Source organism: Pollachius pollachius (assembly GCF_949987615.1).
Source record: "Pollachius pollachius genome assembly, chromosome: 7".
Taxonomy (NCBI): Eukaryota; Metazoa; Chordata; class Actinopteri; order Gadiformes; family Gadidae; genus Pollachius; species Pollachius pollachius.
The window spans coordinates 7,387,116-7,404,944 of record NC_136940.1 but is presented as its reverse complement, the minus strand read 5'-3'; the positions used below and the strand labels follow the sequence as shown (position 1 = coordinate 7,404,944).

The window sequence follows — 17,829 nt, the reverse complement described above, 5'->3', positions numbered from 1 at the left end:
GGGAATTCTCCCAGATTTTCTCATCATATAATCCATCCCAGAACAACAGGATTTGAGAAACTCCACTGGTTCGACAAGGGGTAAAAAACACAAAGTGTTTCATGAACAGCAAAAAACAACATGATTTATCCTCTCAACACAGCCCTAAAATGTGTTATGTTAGAGAATTGAGAAAGCACTCATGCCTAAACCGTTAGCCGCTTATGAGGCACTTTAGGAATAGTAGAGTTAAAAGGATGTTCTATTTTATGTTATTTTTAACCAGTCAAAGCTTACTGATAAATGGTCATTTAACAAGCCAGGTGCACCTTTTCACTATTCAGTAAGCAAGCCAGCCCAAAACATGCACATTAAATCAACCTTATTCTTTTATTTAACTTCCAGCATTCCAGGCTATGAGATAAGCTGGAAGCAGATTATCATCATCACCACCACGGCACTGTCATTATAATAACAAACTTATAATACAACTGTTAAGATATAAAAGTATAAAAACGCCAAACAGATATTTTCAACTACGATTGAAAACAGGTGCACTTTGTGTTTTAAACAAGGTACTTTCAGGCGGAGAACTGCTGAAGAGAGAATAAAGTTTTCAAGCACAGGTCCTCAGATTATCCTGCTGTTATTGGCTGAGTTAAACAGTCAGATTTTTTATTAAGTGGAGCCAGAATGCTTGAAGTCCCTTGTCCATCATCGCCCCACTAGAGCCAAACAGCTGTCACTTACTCCCAGAACGGGCCACATTCATTCATTATCATAAGCAAAATAAACTTACTGAAAAAGCCAAAAGAGAAGGAAAACATTGTAACTTAAAAAAAAAAGTTAAATAGCTTGCTTCCGTTATATAATTGCATTTCCAAGTAAAATTGCAAAGGGATGTTATAGGGTCCTTTAGGATTTTAGCTAGTAATTCATAATAAAATGATCCATCTGGGTCATCAATTTGATATAATTTTGGAAAGTTTAGCTCCCCTGCTTAGATTTGATGAGGCAGTAAATAACATGTGAGAAAAGTGTGGCAAGATCACAGGTATCCAAAAATGTGTCAAATGTGAGCATCGCTTTTCCATCTGTTGCAGGACCATTTCAACCCCATAGTCAAAACAAAGCGCAAAGAGAAGCCTGACTTTCACTTTCAGCAGAAAACAAAAAACGCTGGTTAACACAGTAATTAGCTACGACTGGCAGGGGTTGGGCTAACAATCTGAACCAGATGTTGAAGTGGTGAGGTCATAGTCGCCTGAAGGTCAGGTCACGGTCGTGAGGAGGACCGCATTCTCCTTGTGACTCCGGATATTACGGCACCAGGATCACAGCATGGGTGAATCACTGCCTCTTCCCAGGTACTTCACAGGGTTGCAGACCCCCCAGAGCTGACATCACTGATACATAAATCAAAAAGCACTGGGTTTTGGGAGGGGGAGAGGTTGGGGAGGGACTTGGAAACCCGGGCAAAACACATTCCTGAGATGAACACAGCTCTTTGGCAATGATACGACAAACACACCAGTGGGGAGAGAGCGAGAGAGAGACACTGTGTTGGAAGGGTTCCCTCTCTACAGTGCCAGGCGTCCAACCTAATGAGGCCATCTCGGGCGGAGATCAGGCTGGATTCACTGAACCTTAATGTTGTCTTTCCACAGGATATAAACATGTAGAGAAGAATCATATCAGAGTACTATCAGCATTAGACAGGCGATTAAGTGGTTTTTCGGTTTATGTGCTTGACCTATGATCGTTTATTTATTTATTTATTTATATATTTTAAATTCCATACTTCTCTCAAGGCAATGTGAACATTTAAAACATACGCCCATAAAGATTGATGCAACCAAAAAATGACGACAGCAACAGAGCCTGGGTAAACAATTAACACCTCTGATTTGATTTCACAGAAAATAACAGGGTGTCAAGCAGCAAGAGATCTCCCGTTACAAAGAAACAAAGTTTCTAGGTTATGTACTTGAATATTCGTTAAGGGCAAAGATTGATTTCTACAATGATTTATACTTTTCTTTAACAATTTGACTCTCATGCCACACTAACTATGCAGCTTTTCATTGAAGTCCAAACATTTGTCCAAAGTTCCACAGACCATAATGATTTATAGGGCGGATGCCTGGGTTTATATTATATAGACACACGCCCTGAAATTATTATTAACTATTGTTGAAAAAAAACCATAGCTATGCAGTGAACGCCATCTCAGTGAAGAGATATCTTCAGTGAATACATTACATTGTGCACGGTGAACATATGGACACACTTACTTGATAGGCTAAGTGCCACTTCCAGCATTAAGTTCCTTGGATCTGTGAATGGCCCTCAATGACTCTCTTCTCATATCGAACATCAAAGAGCTAGCAACTCAGGACCACCACAACACTTCAATCCACCTCAATTAACAGATTCAAATCTTGTATTGAATCTTTGTTTAACCAAATGGAGGAAGCCAGGAGTGTGTACATCTTCAAGCTGTAAACAGGATCAACGGGGGTCACATTGAGTATATTCTCATTGGACATAGAAGAACAATGAGATCCATCCCCCCTCAACTTCCCCTCAGCATTCATCCATGTCAATGAACAAAAAAACAAATTTTGGAACAAAATGTATGAATCAGGTTCGGAGCATTCACACCTAGGCCTACACATTGTAAACCAGGTTGGTTTACTCAGCAAACCTGAAGTCTCATTGAACATGCAAGAACCACTGACTCAGCTCCACCTTAAGACCTTCATTTATAAACTGCATTTCAAATAACATAAATCTAATCATAAAAACAAAACTGAGCAATCAAGCTAAGGGCGTTCACCCCTCCATACTGTAAGCAAGATCCGTACGGGTTCACATTGGGTCTACTCACAGAGTCTTTAAATAACACTGCTCTCTTTCATCGCTACACCATCTAACCTGAGCTGAGATTAGGCTTTGGGCAGGGACCCAGATCTGTGTTGTTGATTGAATCTAAGTGGTAATGGGAGACATGTGGACCACGCTGCCTGACCTCTGCTACAACTACTCTTCTCCTGTTGGACTGCATCCACGACGCTATTATCATGACCCTCCATCCATCCAGCCCAACAGGAAGCGTTACCCTATTGCCAAAAATACTTTTGGTACTTTTTACACTGGGTACTGTGATGTGTTTGGGGGTCCTGTTTGGTTGATTTTGATCTGTGGATGTGGTTCTTTTTATAGATATAGCGGGGCTGGGAATACAAAAATGCTTTGCTGAAGTTTATTGTAATATGCTACATGACCCCCACTGGCCAGTACATTTCAAAGTAAGCGAAAAAAAAAAGAAAGGCTTTTTCGAAAACAGATGGCTGGCTTCCTGTGAAACAAACCATTGTTTCTCTATAGTTTATTCTCCAAAAAATCTCTCTCTTTCCTGAAATTATTCAAAGAGATCTGAGGAACAACTATGTGCAGAACTATACATTCATTTTATTTGTCATAATAAAACCTCATTATTAGAAACGTAGCATGGGATGCAGTATTTTATTGAACATTCCGTTAAAATAATGGTTGCCTCAAACTTTTCTTTTGATCTCTACAGGTGCTGACTTAAACAGCACATCATCTAAGCACCACTCTCAAGAAACTTGATCCCTAAAGTAGCCAAAATATTTGCGTTAAAATAATCTCAAACACACTTTTTAAATTCTGAATTACGGATAAAGGAAAAACTTTAAAAAGGTACACATATAGAATGTAGTACTGCCGTTCACCTACATCAGCTGCGCACAAGGAATGGCAGACAGACTGAGTAAATACATAGTTTGAGTCATTAATGATGCTCAACAGATGCCTGGCCATCTTGCAATTTTGGCAACAGTTGGTTCCTCACTCAACTGACAACCAGGAGAATGTCATATTTTTGGCCTGAACATTGGTCCCGAACACTGAGGAACCAGAAAGCCAATCCAAAATCGTCCTTCTTGTTTGCAGGAATATTGCAGCCATCATTGAATAAAGAAATACGAAAGCCTGTACTCAACTAATCCATCATACTTAATCAGTGCGAGATTGTAATCAGAAGATATGGGACCACATTCTTGCCAGCTGTCCTGGTCTGAAGTTAGCCAATGTGTTGGGGACGGCCAGCTCATTTTAAAAAGCCTGACACGGGCCAAGCGGATCCCTCGTCCACAACGAGCTCGGTCACAGCTCAGCACACAAAAACAACTCCCCCCCCGCTTCCTTACTTAGGGTTGATTAAGGAAAGAACATTAAGGGTGGGATGAGCCACATTCCTAGGATGCAGTTATTGGCTCGAATGCAGTCATGGGGAAGGAAGTAGGGAGCAGAGAAGTGCTACAATGTCCAGATGTCCACTCGCCAAACACCGTGCCCTGCCAAGCTGCCGGGCCGACAGGCGGCTGTACTGTACTGCAGGTGCACTGGGAAATCAATTAATCAACTGTTTGTCTTTTTTTTTTTGTCTCTGGTTGCGGTTATTTAGCCAGTGTAATAAGGCCCCTCGATGAGGTGAAAAACCTCCTGAAATGTCTTCCATGTTAAACAAAGACGGGAGCCAACATTTCTTTCCAGTGCATAAGCAATGAGAACATCTCCCTTTTGTTTAAATAACGCAATGACAGAAATCAGTCGGCCCCTGTCTGAACTCATCCTTCATAAAATGTGGTGATGACATCACCAGCATCTGTTGGTCCCATCGATCTCACACACATACCCAGTCACAAAAGGACACACACAGACACACAATAAAAATACAAGCCTATGCTACAGCAGTTGTAGCAAAAAAGAACAATCATCATAAAAAGGTTGATTGAAATCTTTACTATTATACTAAAAGTTTCTTCCGTCCAACATTCCTAGTTCAGTCAAGCCTAGAGAGGATCCCTAAAACAGAAACAGATATTGTCTCTTCTCTCCTCTGTCTGCACGATGATGTGATGGAATCAGATTGAATCAGCGTGACCGCAGGCTGAAGAGGGACACATTGAGTCACAGCAGCAGACCGGGTATACTAGAAAGCTATGCAATTATGGCACACACACACACACACACACACACACACACACACACACACTTACCCATCCGCCCTAAACGATTTGTCTTGTGATGAAAACGCTTGAGCTATTTGAATTAGGAAAGAAGAATTTGTACCAGTTTATTTTCATTGATGACCGGGAGTTTTACACAGCTCTTCAACCAAACACGCGCCATCTGCTAGAGATCAGGAGGAGAGCCACCCAGAGAACCACCTGGTAAGAGCGTCATTGAAAGCTCCAATAAACAACATCCACATTTAATCCATATTTTTTTAAGTTTTCGCTAACTAAAGGCCAAAATTGGGCTACTCGTGGTTGAATTACTTCAATACCACAATAAAGACCCCATTTTCTTATTGTAGGTATTTTTGTAGCACAAAACAAAGGATTTTCACAAACCTTTGTTTGTGCTAACTTCTGGTATAAGGCTGTAACACCTAGTTATCACACATGCCTGCACTGTCGTTAAAATGCCAAGTATTTTGTCTTATAACATTGCTCTAATGTCTACTATACTGCCATCCTCCACGCTTGTTTACATTGATTGCTTAGCACTGCCGTAACAAAGCTCTACCCCAGCCAACTCCACAAACCCTCCCACTTTTTGAACAACTATGCCCTGCACCAACCTCTGGTTCTACGCAGACGCCTCACGAAAGACGTTCGAAAAATCAAACTATAATTGGATAGGGCCTTTAAACCAAAACCCCTGTATCACAGTTCCAAAGCTTGTTCCTGGGCAAATGTCAGAAGTTTGTGATGAGGTCCAACCGGTGTCCACATGGCGTGGGTCTGCTTCACTCATGCCTGTACAATCCCCCCTCAGAGCGCAAGAGGGGTGAGGCCTGCCCGGCCAGGTAGGGATGTAGCCAGGGGAGATGGCTATGGAAGGACATGAGGGAGCTCTGTGGGCCTCAGGGCATGTCCCGGCCAGGGGTCTTTGATGCCTCTGTGGTCAGGGCCAGCGGAGGCAGAACTCTGAGCCAATGGACAGAGTGCACTGGGGGAGGCTAGTGTTGGGCTTATGGAAAGAGAGCCCTAAAGGACATAGTGATGGCTAATGAGAGCATTAGAGGGCTGGACCAATGGGCAGATAGCTCTAGAAGGCTAACCCTGGGCAAATGGACAGGCTAATAGACAGTGAGCACTGGAGGGCTGGGCTAATAGACAGTAAGCACTGGAGGGCTGGGCTAATAGACAGTGAGCACTGGAGGGCTGGGCTAATAGACAGTAAGCACTGGAGGGCTGGGCTAATAGACAGTGAGCACTGGAGGGCTGGGCTAATAGACAGTGAGCACTAGAAAGCTAGTGGTGGGGCCAGCACTAGAAGGCTAGGGGTGGGGCCAGGCCCCGGCACTAGAGGGCTAGTGGTTGAACCAGGCCCCAGCCTTAGAGAGCTACGGGCTGGGCCAGGCCCCAGCCCTAGAGGGCTAGCGGTCGGGCCTGGCCCCAGCACTAGAGGGCTAGCGGTCGGGCCTGGCCCCAGCACTAGAGGGCTAGCCAGGCCCAACGTCTACAAGACCCTCCCTTTAATAGCTGCACAAGGTGGCGTGTCTCTCTTTTTTTAGTAAAGCAAACAGGCCACAACAGGAAAGCTAAATATTGAGAAAGGCTAAATGTTTTGGGAAATCAAGGGGACATACGCACTACAGCTTGAGTGAGGGGTGTGTCTGCGTGTGTGTGTGGGTGTGTGTGTGTGTGTGTGTCTGTGTGTGTGTGTGTGTGTGTGTGTGTCTGTGTGTGTGTGTGTGTGTGCTGCCAGAACCAATAGGAGCATTATGCCAGGGGCTTTCAAGAAGAGGGTGTGTGAGGGTGGAATGTTAAGGTTTGGGAGGAATTATATTTATGTACGAACAAATCAAAACCCCACATCACCAAAACACACGTGTATGTGCCTGAATACAAAACACACATACTAAAATATAATACGTTTAAAAAAATAATATATATATATTTTTTCCCTTTTTAACCTCTGTACGTGTATGTCAGTCACGATGATGGCAGCTTGCCAAGGAAACATCAGGCACGCGACAAGCGGAGCCGCTTACCTTCTCGTACGAGTGTAAAAACAGCACGTGCTATTCTACCTCCAAACACATGGTCTTTAAATCGGGGCATTTTTTAATTGCCATGGCAACGTATCCACTCAAGTCTAGACAGCCTGCCTTGGTGACGACATCAATCCGCGGCCTTTGATTATTCCTGCTGATTCATAAAACTGAATCAGCCGCTTCTCGCCGACTGACAAAAGGAGAAGGACACGGCCCATTAACTGCAAGAAGGAACCCCTACATCTGAGCAGTGGAAGCCATGTGTCAGCGCCCCGGCATTTGCAGTCAGGCCATATTAGGAGGGCCTGGAAGTCGCCTGCCTCACAGATTTGTATGAGGAAACCAGAAACACAGATGCCACCAGCTAGGCAGGACAGTCTGGTGGTCTGACTCCCAGCCCGAAACGTTGTGTGGGTTGAATCCTTAATGTCTGCAGTCGACGTGTAACCTTGCTTGAGTAAGATGCCCTAACCCCATCCTTCTATAAAATAATTTCACTGCAAGTAGTGAAAATATAAATCTTTCTATAATAATCGAATAATCTACACTAGTAACAGAGAGTGTGACGAAAAAGGAAATGACTCAACAATACTACAGCTGGTGAATAACTTGTGAACAGATTAAAACCTCAATCCCCTGGAAAGATTTACCAGTAGTTGTTGGCCCTTTTTGGTTTGTAAAGAGCCACAGGAAGTTAGAAGCAGATTGAGATCAGAGTTTATACCAGAATGGTGGTGAAACATAACCTAACATTGTCAATCTGGATAGGGCAGAATGGAGAGAGGGATGCGTGGGACAGGTTTCCCCTGGGGGTCCTTGTTGTGGGAGTGTTTAGTATGTGGAGAGCCACTTGTTCCCTCCTCCTCAAGCCTATCTGCTGCCTTGCCCCCGCCCTCAGGCCTCCAGCTACATCCTAACATCCTAACAGAGAGAGAGAGAGGATCGAAGGACGATCCCCACAGGATCCATAGTTCATGATGAAAGCCATATTGAATGGTGTCACCTTTGAGCAATGTACTGTAGTTCAATGTAGTCTGTAAACAACGGAAAATAAGTGTATATCGCCTGAATGGCTTATTTGTTCAAGCAGATGGCTGCCTTTACCCGGTATGCTTGTATTGTTGATACAATTGTGGAATAAACAATGGATGAATGGGAGAATTTCTATAGCGAAACATTAATTAATTTAACAATTAATTTGATCAAACACAATTAAATATCCGTTAGGCATATATGTGTGTGTCAATGGGATTTTAGGCAATCTGTTTCATTAGGCTAACAGTGAATGCTGTTCACCATTACATCACCATGCCGCACCACTGCGTCACAGCATCTGATGTAAAATTTGTCGCCTCGGAAAGTTATTCAAAGAAGAGCATCACATATCAAACACCGCAAAAATAATGGCGATGGTAGACATGCAAACTTTTCCTATTTATAAACGTTTATACTGTAGCCTATGTATACTTACATACCTTCTGATAAGCGAGTTGAAGATAGTTGTAAGGGATGCGCCTGTTGAAATCCTGAATGACATCTTCGCTTACTTTATGCATAGATTGGGTTCCAATTTTCTCTTCAATACACGTGTTGATACACGCGGACCTGTGAAGGACGACTTCAAAGAATTGCAACTCCCGGAATGGAGCATCGAATGGATGCTGGTCCTGGCACCTTAGCCGACATCGTACTTGGGCGCTAGTAACTTCTGCGTAACTGCTGAGCGCTCCTTCCATGTACCGCACCGCGTTCGTATAATCACCTTCTGTGAATGACCGGACGGCATTTTCATATAATAGATCGTAAGGCTTTAGAATAGCAGCTGAAGAAGTCAATAAAAGTGCTAAGAGGGCCAGTGACAAGGCACGGCCAAATGAGAAGTTTACATCCATGGTCCTCGGCGGAGGAGCCCTGTTGTGACACAACGACCTGTCCCGGCGATGTGGATGGGAGTCACAGGAGCGACTTGGAAACGCCGCAGAGTTTGACCGTCAGTCACAACCCAGATAGAGAGATCCTGTACAGTCCATTGGAGATGTTACGATGGGTCATCTGGGATGTTTTCAGGACGGCATCGGACGCAGGGCGGAAATTGTATTTCTTTGACTGAGGGACACGCATTTTGTAAGGACTCTTTCTGGCTCCGCTAACTCCTCCCCTCGGAAGAATGGACCAATAAAGCAATCAGAGCTTTCTGCTCCAGAACCGCTCTGGTCCGGACGAGGTGGAGGCGAATGTAAAGCTCAATGGGTCAGCATCGTTTGACTGAACTTGGCGGTAAACTTAAATAGGCATATAATTAAACTAGCTAATAACACTAGTTTTCAATATGGTACATTACACCTAATTTAAAGTGTCATTCGGCTGTATTACCTTGTTTCATAAACTGGTAGGTCAAGTGTTATGCGTGATAATTAAGGGTATGATACACTTTGCAGCTGGATTCTTTATTCTACATTGCCAAATTAAACGGTGCAGGATTTTTTGAAAAACTAAACAAAATAGAAAAAAAGGGGAGGGGGGTGATCTCCTTTTGGGATACCTTATGAAAAGATATGTAGGCCTATGTCAATGTTTTTTTCTAGAATGATTTTTCCTGATAATGCGTGTGAAACGGTGGCTGCGTCTCAGTAGTCAACGCTAGACAACGTCTCCCTCTTGAGGTAAGTTTGTGCAATTAGCGGGTTCTGAACTAAATATAAGGGGTGATATTATGCCACCAGGTGTGAGTGTGGTTAGCCATAGAACGGCTTATAACACTTACGGGCTGATTATCGCACGTTTACGCACAACGCAAGGACCACGCAGACGCATCGACGCAGTCCTGAACCTGATTTGGTTCTGCGTTGGGTTTTATTTAGCGGACACACACACACACACACACACACACACACACACACACACACACACACACACACACAAACACAAGTATTTGGGTGGTCAACCTTTTAGGGTGATAAGATCCAACGGAATCCAGTCAAATAGGCCTAAGATAAAGAACGGAAATAAAAAATAAGGGGCCTAATTGACTTATTTACAATATATTTTATTACCCCAAACTGTTGCGCCTGATTGTCAAAATATTATGTAAGAGATTAAATGAAAAGACAACTTAAATAGTTATGGACTCTTATTTTAAACGTTCTTTAGGAGGCCAGGGCCATGAGAGGGCGCTGCCGCCATAGCAATGGTGTACGTTGGGTACGTTCAAATATAGGAATTGCGCTCTCAAGTTTGTCGAGTCCATAGATGTACGGTCGGGCCGAGCTGTGTAACAGATGAGAAGAGCGATCATTTGGCGCTATCCATTTGTATGGTACGCCGGCCCGCCCACTATGGCAGTGTCCCAGACGGAAGTGATGTTTCGTATGAAGTTACCTGTAAAGGAGTCTGGAACTAGACGTAGGCTATACTTAAAAAAATACCGACAGTCGACGTCCGTCAGTTACAGTATAAAGGTTACATCAACCCTCAGTCATTTGGACTAATTCCTTTTTCTTTTTTTCTTTACAGATTTTTGAATTTCATTTGAGAAGCATTATTTGTTCTTACAGTTGTTGTCTAAAAGTGTTACATTACAAACTTACATTTAGGAACTGTTGCTCACCATTGTATTCCTCTTGTCGGGTCAGGAAAGCGGCTGCACAGGATTGTGGGATGTCTTGAGCGACGAAGGAAACGTCTACAAAACCTGCCTATAGTCGGAGGCACCTCAGAAGGCAGCATTTTTTGTAAAACTTTGATTCAGATTCCTCTACGCGTCACTGCCTCTCAATAGCTATTTGTGACACGTCTATAAAAGAGAAATTTTAAATGAGTAATTGAAAAAAAATAAAAGTCAAACTATTTGTTAGCTTCTACCACCTCACTGACACCTGGTTTGTTTTTATAAAACGAGGTAGAGATATAACAGAAAATGCTATTTATTCATGAATGTTGTTATCACAACCTGTTCTTCATCCTTTAAGGGCAGCACTGGTTAAGATCAGGGTGGAGAGAGACATGGTGAAGTTAGATTGATGGATTGACTGGTTTAAGAATGGCTCAATGTGTGAAAAAATTGTGGCAGTTTTAACCATAGATCTCTGTTTCGTGGCACCGGTGACAGACGGGCGTGAGAAACCATGTCAGTTTGAAAGGTCTATTGGTATAGGATAATTGACCCTTTTATTATTTGAACTTCAAGATAATAACTAGGCTTGAAATTGCTCCAGCTGCAGATTAAACTATACTGACAGGAAGTTGACTTAAACAAACCATTAGTCTACTACAGCATAATGTGACTTAGAGAAACAAATTTATATCCGGTTGTTTCTCTTGGGTGGGGGACAGGAGTTCCTAGCAAACACAAGTGAAATACATTACCGCCAGGCACGTATAGCCTGTATGGCTTCACTGGAGTGGTTTTGAAAACAAGGCGTTTGGTGGAAAGAGTTTGGCATAATAACCCAGGTCAGTCTTTTGAATACACACCACCTGCATGCTGCAAAAGTTTGGCAGAGTTGAAGAAAAATGAAACAATGAAATATAATTATCTAAGCAGGCATGCTTAGAAGGTGGTTGACAAGAAAAAAAAATGGATGCCTTCTACCACTTTACCTTTCATTTGAATCCAACTCCAAACCCTTTCCCCTTCCTGGACGTATATGCACGGGAAGGGCTTTATAGGCCCTGTGGGAGGTGGCTGTGTGGCCTCACCATCCGCTTGGGGAAAAAAACCGTCATTTCCCAGAATTCTCTGTCCAACCTACCTCTTGTTTAGCGAGGATGATGTCATTTCCTTCTGATTGCGTTAGCAGGGGAGAAATGTCAAGGTCATCAATTTTGACAGCCAAGAAGAAAACGAGACAAAACAGCAACTACAGAAACAACAAAACCAACTATAAGAATGAGGATGACGGTGGAGAAAACTTTTGTTTTTTATGAAAACCTTAAACACATTTGGCATTCTCTGCCCAGCAAGCCCTCTCCAAGTCAAATAGGAAGTGTAATAAAATGCTCTTATCTTATTGAAACAGCTTTACACTAAACTCAGGGTGGACTCGGTAACCACAACATAGAAACAAACGTCTCTGAGTAATTAGTTCTCCTATGGAATACTGTGATTAAATAACAAGATTTATAAACATTTTAACTGCCGGATTTACTCAGCTTGTTGAAAAAGGAAGGAAAGCTTGCTCATTCTCAGGAAAATCCTCATTAAACCCTGATTTTTATCTGCCAGATTTGCTCGCTCTGCTCGCTAATTTAGCATCAACAAAGATAGACATAGACACGTAGGCCAAAGTAGACCAAATGTTGAATTTATTCTTTAAAAAAGGTCAAAATATACTATTATTCTATACAAATCTGGAAAAATCATAAAAAATCATAAAAAAATACAACCCAAAATAACGCATGTACAGCAGATAAACGGACCTTTCTCTGATAATATAAACTTTAAAAAAAACATATAACCACCACAACATAGATCTTAGTGCATTTTGTACTTAAACCTTCATTTTTTCTTTGCCATAATTATATAATTTGTGCTTGTTTTTTTGCAAATAATTTACATCTGCCTAATCAGCACCTATTGCACTCAGCCATTCCTAGACAGATGGATCCTTCATATGTTCCTTCTTAAAGTTTCTACCCTTTCTACTTTAGGGTCAGTGGTTGCTGAGTCTGTAATAGTATTTAAGGGCTACAACTCAAACAACCCTGACAGTTTACACTTCATTGTTCAATACAGAAAGAAAAACTGACCTTTCGAACGATTAAATACAACGAAGCTTGCTACAATCCTTAAGGTTGGCCCTAGCCGAGTATGACCTTTAACATTAAACATATTCAGCACCGCCTGCCACTGACTGGCGTATCATAGCCGGGGACATAGACGACCTCCTCCCATAGCACCTCCGACAGTTGAGGAACGCCCCCCCCACCAGGCTGAGGATGGACCCCACCCAGCTGACAAAAGCTGCATTGCCAAACTCATATCTGTGACGGGGCAGAGAAGGATCACACACTCCAGTTAGGCAGAAGGCCACAGAGACAGATGCACCGACAACAGGCATGAAGGTGGCACTATGAGATTTATGTGTTTTTTGAATGTGTGGGCATGTGTATGCGTGTGTTTTGGTCACCTGTCTAGTTGATGGGCTTCTCTGTAGGCCTTAATGAGTAATCCAACGTACCAGGAGGTCACAACCAGAGCCAATAAACCTTAATGTGGAAAAGCAGGAAAAAAACCTGACATGTTATATATCTACCAATATACTTGACACATACTAGTTCATTGAAATATCTAAATTTGGAAAAAAAATCTGTCTATTGACTGAAATGTGTACTTCTTAATCGGCTATGTACAATTCCAACTGAATGGCCAATGGACAACTCATGTATATATTTTACATTGTCCATCTGTCCATCCGTACATAAAGACCCACCAACTACAAAAAACAAACAACTACAACTTATTATGTCATACTGTGTGGTAAGGCTAGGACTGGACTCAAAAGTATAAGATTATCACAAGCTTGTTCGTAGTTTTTTGGAAGCTGTTGTGAGATTGTCTTCCAGGGAGAAGAACTGCTGTGTTGCTCAGGACTTGTAGACACTAAATAGAGCACTGGTGTTGAATGGTGGGTTGGCTCTTGCCACAGGTTTAAACCAAGGAGCTTTAGCCAATGTCTAAAAAGGTTCCATTAAAAGCATATAGTTTGAATTGATCATTTAAATTCTGAAAGCCTAAAAAATTCCATCATGATTTGAACCTACCAGAGATCATGAACATGACTCCTCCAGACAATGCCATGAAGCGTTTGGTCTCTTCCCTTTCCTCCATAAAGCGAGTACACTTCATTCCCCAAATGGACACCAAAACTGCCAGACTTGAGAGACAGATGCTGCTTATCAACACTGCCCTGGTGACCTGGATACCCCCTGTAGACATAAACGATCCCGTTACTTGATCATTTCCTACTGTGATAACTGCTTCTCACTCATGTAGCAACGTGTATTCCAATAAGTCCAGTTGGATTTCTTGCGCATTTTTAAAGCTTTTTTTGTGTGGACTGTTAAACATTGGCATTTTACACCACTGTTGCTATATATGTTCAAAAATGTAGCTACAAGGCACAATGCACGTAACTGTGTATCCTAGTTTCAATTTAATTTCCGAATGAAAAAAAAATAATGGAAAAACCTTACATGGCAGTTCTAAAAATGAATCACGGGCCTTGCAGCTCATCCGTGAGCTGGACACCCTGCACGTCTCCCACAGCCCCCCGTAGATCTCCGCCTGCTCCTCGCTGCTCTCGAATGTGGTCCACTCTACCATGCAAGTGGCGGTGACGATGGCTGCCAGACCCACCACTGCGAGCAAGAAACCAAAAAGTTGTATTCCCGAGCTTGCCATTACCCAGCAGCAGCAGCAGCAGCAGCGAAAGACTACCAGAAGGTTCGAAAAATGAATGAAAAGTAAATAACGTTAAAGCAAGAGGGGAAAAAAAGAATTAAATAAATAAATAACGCGATGAAAAATAATAAAAATGTAATAAAATAAATGCAGTCCCGTATGTTTTTTGTTTTATAGTTGTTTGAGTCAGTAATAACTATCGGAACCTCGACCATAAATTCACTCAAGCCTTTGCTCCGTTACAGACTTCTAGAGTGAGCTCCGAGCAGCCCTCCTATTTAATGTCGGAGGTTGACTCATGGGTGGTCTTGGTGGGTCTCTCCACCTGTTATCGGATATGATATGGTATAAATTAGGTATGGCACATATAATACTTATTACGTTAATCCATCGTACTTCAGCAATTCATTAGATGCGTTTGGAAACAAATATGGGCATTTTTAAGCCTAGTTACTATTTGTAATATTTTAGATATAAGAAAACAAAGGTTAAAAAACATAGAACACAGAAACAATTTGCATTATGGTCTTTATTCTTATTTAGCTTCTTTAACCTTTCTTGACAATTAACAACCTCGTGTTCATGTTTATTTATATTATTTATTGTTAATTTTTTCCGCGGAATAAGCGCAGGTTATTTCTCCATTTTTGGTCATAGGGATGCCAATTTGTAAACATGCAGCGTTTGTCTGTTAGATTGCATCAGTTTTCCACAATCTTAGCGAATAAACCTGAGGACAAAAATGTTGCTTCCACTTAAAGTACCAGCGGCTCCAATCTGTGTCCATTAGTCATTTTCCACTTTAGTCCCAACTCAGGCTGTATCTTCGACATGCCAACATGTTTTTCAATTTAAAAAGAAACAGAAATATGACTTAAGAAGTTTTTATTAACCTATGGAAGGAAACTTCAATTTGCATGGAAAAACAGGCATACATATGTAAAACATATTGTTTTGTGACTAATTTCTGACCACGCCTGGATATCCCCACAAGGGAAGCATAATATGAACACTTAAGCAATGACTGGACATCCAAATTGAGGCAGTCCACTCCCAAATGCACACTGACTGATTCATATCTTGGTAGAATGGCCCTTGTAATTACAGCAATTACAAGAGTAATTTGAGTAGAGCCAGTATAAGGATGCTACTGTTGCTATTGTGTGTGTTTATTTTAATCTAGTCTAAAGCATATAGGCCTTTTTACATCAGTGCATTATTATTATTATTATTATTATTATTATTATTATTATTATTATTATTATTATTATTATTATTATTATTAGTGCTAGTGGTAATAGTAGTAGTAGTAGTAGTAGTAGTAGTAGTAGTAGTAGTAGTAGTAGTAGTAGTAGTAGTCTTAGGTAATAGTATTAGTAGAAGTAGTAGGTATTAATAAATAGTTAGTATGCACATACTTTACATATGTTTTGCCGAAAGGCTGACCACATACTCTATAGTATGTATCTGTAGTAATATAAATCAATTTATTTAATGACGCAGATACAGTTGGCATTAAATACTTGCATGTTGTTAATACAATTTAAGACATCCATCCTTCTAATCAGCCTCCTTATTCCTTGTCAGATGCACGCCCACATGCACACTCACACACACACGCACGCACGCACACACACACACACACACACACACACACACACACACACACAGACACACACACACACACACACACACACACTCACAATCACACTCACAAACTACATAGCATACAGAGCACGCTGGACTGATTCAGTACAGAAGATTTTAGGACTAAAGACTGAGTGCAACTGATTATATTGGTCGTGAAAACAGAGCAACTGTATTTTATACTGTCATTTGAAACTGAACGAAAAAAAGATGTTGGATGACATTCCAAAGAATTCCCCTTTTTTAAACGGTGTTGCTTTCACTTCAGCATGTCTCTGACCCTTTGTTTTATTCTGCGGGCAGCAGTCCAACATACTGTCTTCCATATAAAAAAAGTAATGTTTTCAGCCACAAAAGGAGGAAGTGAACATCAAGGAGACCTTATGCATCTGCTGCGCAAATGGAGGTACCGTCAGGAATTCAATCTCAAAGGAAACAACTTAAGGTGAAATTGACCGCTATCTAATACAATGAGCACAGCTGTGCTATCGTCACACACGATGGATAGCTCTTATGCATGAGGAGCATCATGGGAACAGTCACGGATATCCTGAGAAGCTTTACCGGGGGCTTATTTTTGTTTAAATATTTAACAGTTGCCATTTTAGAGGAATCAAAGTTTCTATGTCAAAAGATAATAAATAAATTATTAAAATATGAATTTATTGTTGATGCTGTCCAAACTCAACTTTCAATCCAATTAAGTTTGAAGAAGTATTTTTGGGCCATGGGATATTCCATGTCCCATGGGATATTCCATGAAAAGTGTGTGTTTGTTTTTGTATGCGGAGGAGGGGGGGTGTTCCAGCAGCACACCGTCCACACTTTCAGTTCTTATGAGAAAGTGGGCCTCTTTTTGCCACTTTAAGCAAAACAGACAGACACACATGCATACGCACTCAATCACACACACTCTAGCACACGAACACACACACACACACACACACACACACACACACACACACACACACACACACACACACAAACACACACAAACACACACACACACACACACACACACACACACACACACACACACACACACACACACGCAATTGAAGCAACAGAATGGATGGCATCAGCAAATCCCTAATGCTGAAGTCAGTGTTGGGAAGGTTTCATCAAGGGATCCTGTATGTTATTCCCACTGAAATGCTGTGAAATGTGGTCAGGATAAAATCAAGCAAAGCTGTGATAAACACCTTCTCTAAGGTGCAGGAACACAAGTACTTCCTTAATAGGCCTATAGAAACTTCCTATGGAGAAGTGAGTGTTTGTTTGGTATGGTACTTTTTAGTAGGGCTACTAACTTAATGATTTTCAGTCATCCCGTAGCATCAATGCAGACACTCAGTTATCCCATAGCATCACAACAGAAACAAATAGACAGTGAGTGATGGACTCACCTGTGTAATAAAATAACATGTACACATATAGCAAACAGACAGTGATTGTTGAATTTAATATTTCGTAAATTGACTAAATGTATATTCATTTCGACTACAGCCTGCATTCAACCACAGGGTATTGCTTCTTTGATTGATTTATGACGAAATAAACGAAATATGTAGGCCTACGAGTTGGCTATTGATAAATGATAGGAACGACAAGAGACCCCAATCGGTGTGAACTAGTAATTACAGAGAATGTGACGAAAAAGGAAACGACTCAACAACACTACATCTGGTGAACAACTTGTGTTCAA

At 41.6% G+C, this 17,829-nt stretch overlaps 2 protein-coding genes across 2 annotated transcripts in view; both read right to left on the bottom strand.

The window, feature by feature from the left end:
- The window catches only part of p3h2 (prolyl 3-hydroxylase 2), a 51,074-nt gene extending 41,912 nt beyond the window's left edge, over positions 1-9,162 (bottom strand). The window contains exon 1 of the mRNA XM_079739378.1: positions 8,551-9,162. Within this exon, the coding sequence (XP_079595504.1) occupies positions 8,551-8,967 (417 nt within the window). The 5' untranslated portion in view covers positions 8,968-9,162. The remainder of the gene's footprint in view (positions 1-8,550) is intronic.
- Positions 9,163-12,357: 3,195 nt separating this feature from the next.
- Positions 12,358-14,712, bottom strand: LOC307078696 (claudin-1-like). Its single transcript, XM_079740639.1, has 4 exons — positions 14,270-14,712; positions 13,838-14,002; positions 13,204-13,282; positions 12,358-13,057 (listed from the first exon to the last, which is right to left on the bottom strand). Exons 1-4 carry the CDS (start codon positions 14,475-14,477, stop codon positions 12,898-12,900), a joined length of 612 nt encoding a protein of 203 aa, XP_079596765.1. The 5' UTR covers positions 14,478-14,712; the 3' UTR covers positions 12,358-12,897.
- Between the last annotated feature and the right edge of the window lie 3,117 nt (positions 14,713-17,829).